This window comes from Populus trichocarpa, chromosome 3 (genome assembly GCF_000002775.5).
Source record: "Populus trichocarpa isolate Nisqually-1 chromosome 3, P.trichocarpa_v4.1, whole genome shotgun sequence".
Lineage (NCBI taxonomy): Eukaryota > Viridiplantae > Streptophyta > Magnoliopsida > Malpighiales > Salicaceae > Populus > Populus trichocarpa.
In genome coordinates this window covers 12,443,124-12,445,877 of record NC_037287.2, presented here as the reverse complement: position 1 = coordinate 12,445,877, position 2,754 = coordinate 12,443,124, and the positions used below count along the sequence as shown (strand labels likewise).

At 38.4% G+C, this 2,754-nt stretch overlaps 1 protein-coding gene across 1 annotated transcript; it reads right to left on the bottom strand.

Moving 5' to 3' along the window:
• Nucleotides 1–673: 673 nt before the first annotated feature.
• Nucleotides 674–2,548, bottom strand: LOC7491887 (disease resistance protein RPM1-like). The gene has a single exon (XM_052451035.1). It carries the CDS (start codon nt 2,523–2,525, stop codon nt 858–860), a length of 1,668 nt encoding a protein of 555 aa, XP_052306995.1. The 5' UTR covers nt 2,526–2,548; the 3' UTR covers nt 674–857.
• Nucleotides 2,549–2,754: the final 206 nt, after the last annotated feature.

The following is a 2,754-nucleotide window of genomic DNA, read 5'->3' as shown; positions in this document are numbered from 1 at the left end:
ATTGATTTGTACCATGCTGACTGTTTTGTATCTTAAAGGCTTAAAGCCAGTGATTCTCATTGGCCTATGGGCCTCCTCAATAGGGCATTGGATCCAATGGATATATTAAATGGACTTTCATATCTTATTTTTACAGCTTCAATGAAAAAACTATATTGGAGAGTCAAAATAATATTATTTTTACATGAAAAACTATTTTTATATATCAATCAAAAAGATTAAAAATAAATTTATTTTTAATAAAAAGGTTTTTGATTGAAGTTGTATTAGTTCGTTATAATTAATAAATAGTATTAACTTTTTTAAATGAGTTTTTTTTACCATAGAGTATATATAAACAAAAAAATTATATTTAAACTATTTAAAAATTTGTATTATCAATTTAACTCTTCTAAATAGCATTTTTGTTGCGAGATGCGTATGCTATAAAAAGCTCGGTAAAGACTATTTCAAAAACTGAAGTCAGAAAGCTTTTTGAGGGTGTTTCGCTTGGAAGTGTGGTGGTTTTTTTTCAAAGATACAATACATTTTAAGCACAAATCACACCTTCAAAAACTATAAAAACATGTTTTTACTATATAAAAAAAACACAATCTACCTCTCATCCAAACATTCTTATATATGATATATAGCAGCCTTGTAGAAAAATCAACCCTAGCTCCACACTCCTCCATCGACACAGATTATTTGAATATTAACGAGAAATATTCACAGTTTACACAGCACACCGTACACCAAATTAAGAGAACACAACAGAGAACGAAGGGAAGGGAGACAAAATCAGAGATAAGCTTATTCATGGTTAATTTACAATCACAGAGATAAATTAAAAATACTTTATAACAAATCAAAACATGTTATTTCCAAATATAGTCGCCTGCTACCGCTAGGGCTAGGCAGGGCAGAACTTCCATCCTCTTTGGTGAATAAAGTGAAGTTATCCAATATACCGTTGTTCCAGTAGGTGAGTAAACATCAGGAACATGCTCAACCTTCAAATCATCCCCATTCTCTTCACTGGGTTGCAACGTCATGATGAGTTCTTTTGGCATATTGAAAAATTCCAATACCTTCAGCGTGGTCAGGTGTTCAATACCTGATGGCACCGTTTTCAATTCCTTGCAGCTTTGGACGATCAGCTTTTCAAGACAAGGCATTGCTCCTTGTTGAACAGTTATCACTCTGAGACTCTCTAATTTATTTATGCTCAGGAACCTGAGCCGTTGAAATCCCTTAGCTTGGAAACACAGCATCTCCCCATTGTAAGCCTGTATAAGCTTGAGGTGTACTAGATTGGGCAGATGCTGAAGAGATAGCAGTGGATCATCACTTAACCGACTCCATTTTAAAACCAACTTGACCAAGCTATCCGAATAATGCAACCACTCTGGTAAACTCTGTAACCGTCCTGTCAGGTACACTCGCTGAAGAAATCGAGGAGGAGATGATAAGTACTCCAAATCAATAAATTCACTGTCTGTGATTGAAGAAATGGATAAGGCACGAAGGTCTGTCAGCTTTGTAACAGAAGAACATAGAGCCTTCCCATGTTCCTTCCTGAACCTTACAATGCCTAACCGTCTCAACTGATTCAACCTTCCCAGTTCAAGCAGAAGATCACCGCCTTGATTTGCCTCTACAAAGCAGAGTTTTTGTAAGGATTGTAGACTTCCGATTTGAGGTGGTGGTTGGAAACCATATTTGATGTGAATCCTGTCATCACAATCAATTTCATAACGATACACCAAAAGGTGGCGAAGTTTTCTGAGCTTCAGAATCCCAACAGGCAATTCAGAGATTTGAGTATGTTTTAGATCCAACGTTTCCAGATTCAGAAGCTTGCTAATGGAGCTTGGAATGGAATTGACATTGGTGTTCCTCAAACTTAGATACTTTAAGAGGAAGAGGCTGGAAACTTTGCTGGGGAATTCCTTCAGAGGTGCTCCTTCCAGATCTAACACATTAAGCAACCTCAGGTGACCGAACGACAAATTAGGCGCAGGAGAATCAGGACAAGAATCTGCCCCCCAAAATATGAGCACTGAACGAAGTCGAGAGGCAACATGTCTTCGTTGTATGCTTGGCACGGCTTTATGTAATGACACCCGACGGACTTTTTCAGACAACACCATGCCTTCTTCCTTGGCTATTGCTACAAAGTCTTGGTCTTTTGCCTTTGTAATCATAATCTCGCGCAGAAGGTCATGGATGCGGCATGTTTTGACGCGTCCATCACTGGCTGCCTTTACTACACGAACCAAGCTTCTTTTTATGAGCTCATTCAGGTAGTCTTCTGCAACTTCCTCTAATGTCATTCCTTCCTTTCCTTCCACAAATCCTTCAGCTATCCATAGCCGAATAAGTTTCATCCGCTTAATTGGATTACCTGCAGGGAAGATGCTGAAATACAACAAGCAAGATTTGAGATAGTAAGGCAAATCATTGTAACTCAGTGACAGTATTTTTCTCGTATTCATCAGTGTGTCGTTGTTTTCAAATCCAGCACCAAGGCTACGATGGACCATTTCCCATTCGTCTATTTTATTTTATTCTTGTCTTTTGCTGCCAAGACACCACCGATGGAACTGATATACTCAGCTTCTGTCCGAACCCCTGTCAAAAGCTGGCCCTCTTCTTCGAGAATTTGAGCAAGCTTCGAGAGGAGAAAGTTCACTGAACCTTCAGCCATTTTATCCCTTGCTTAAATAGCTAGAAGTTCGGGATCTGCTTGGTTACAAGATAGAGTTGGTTCTG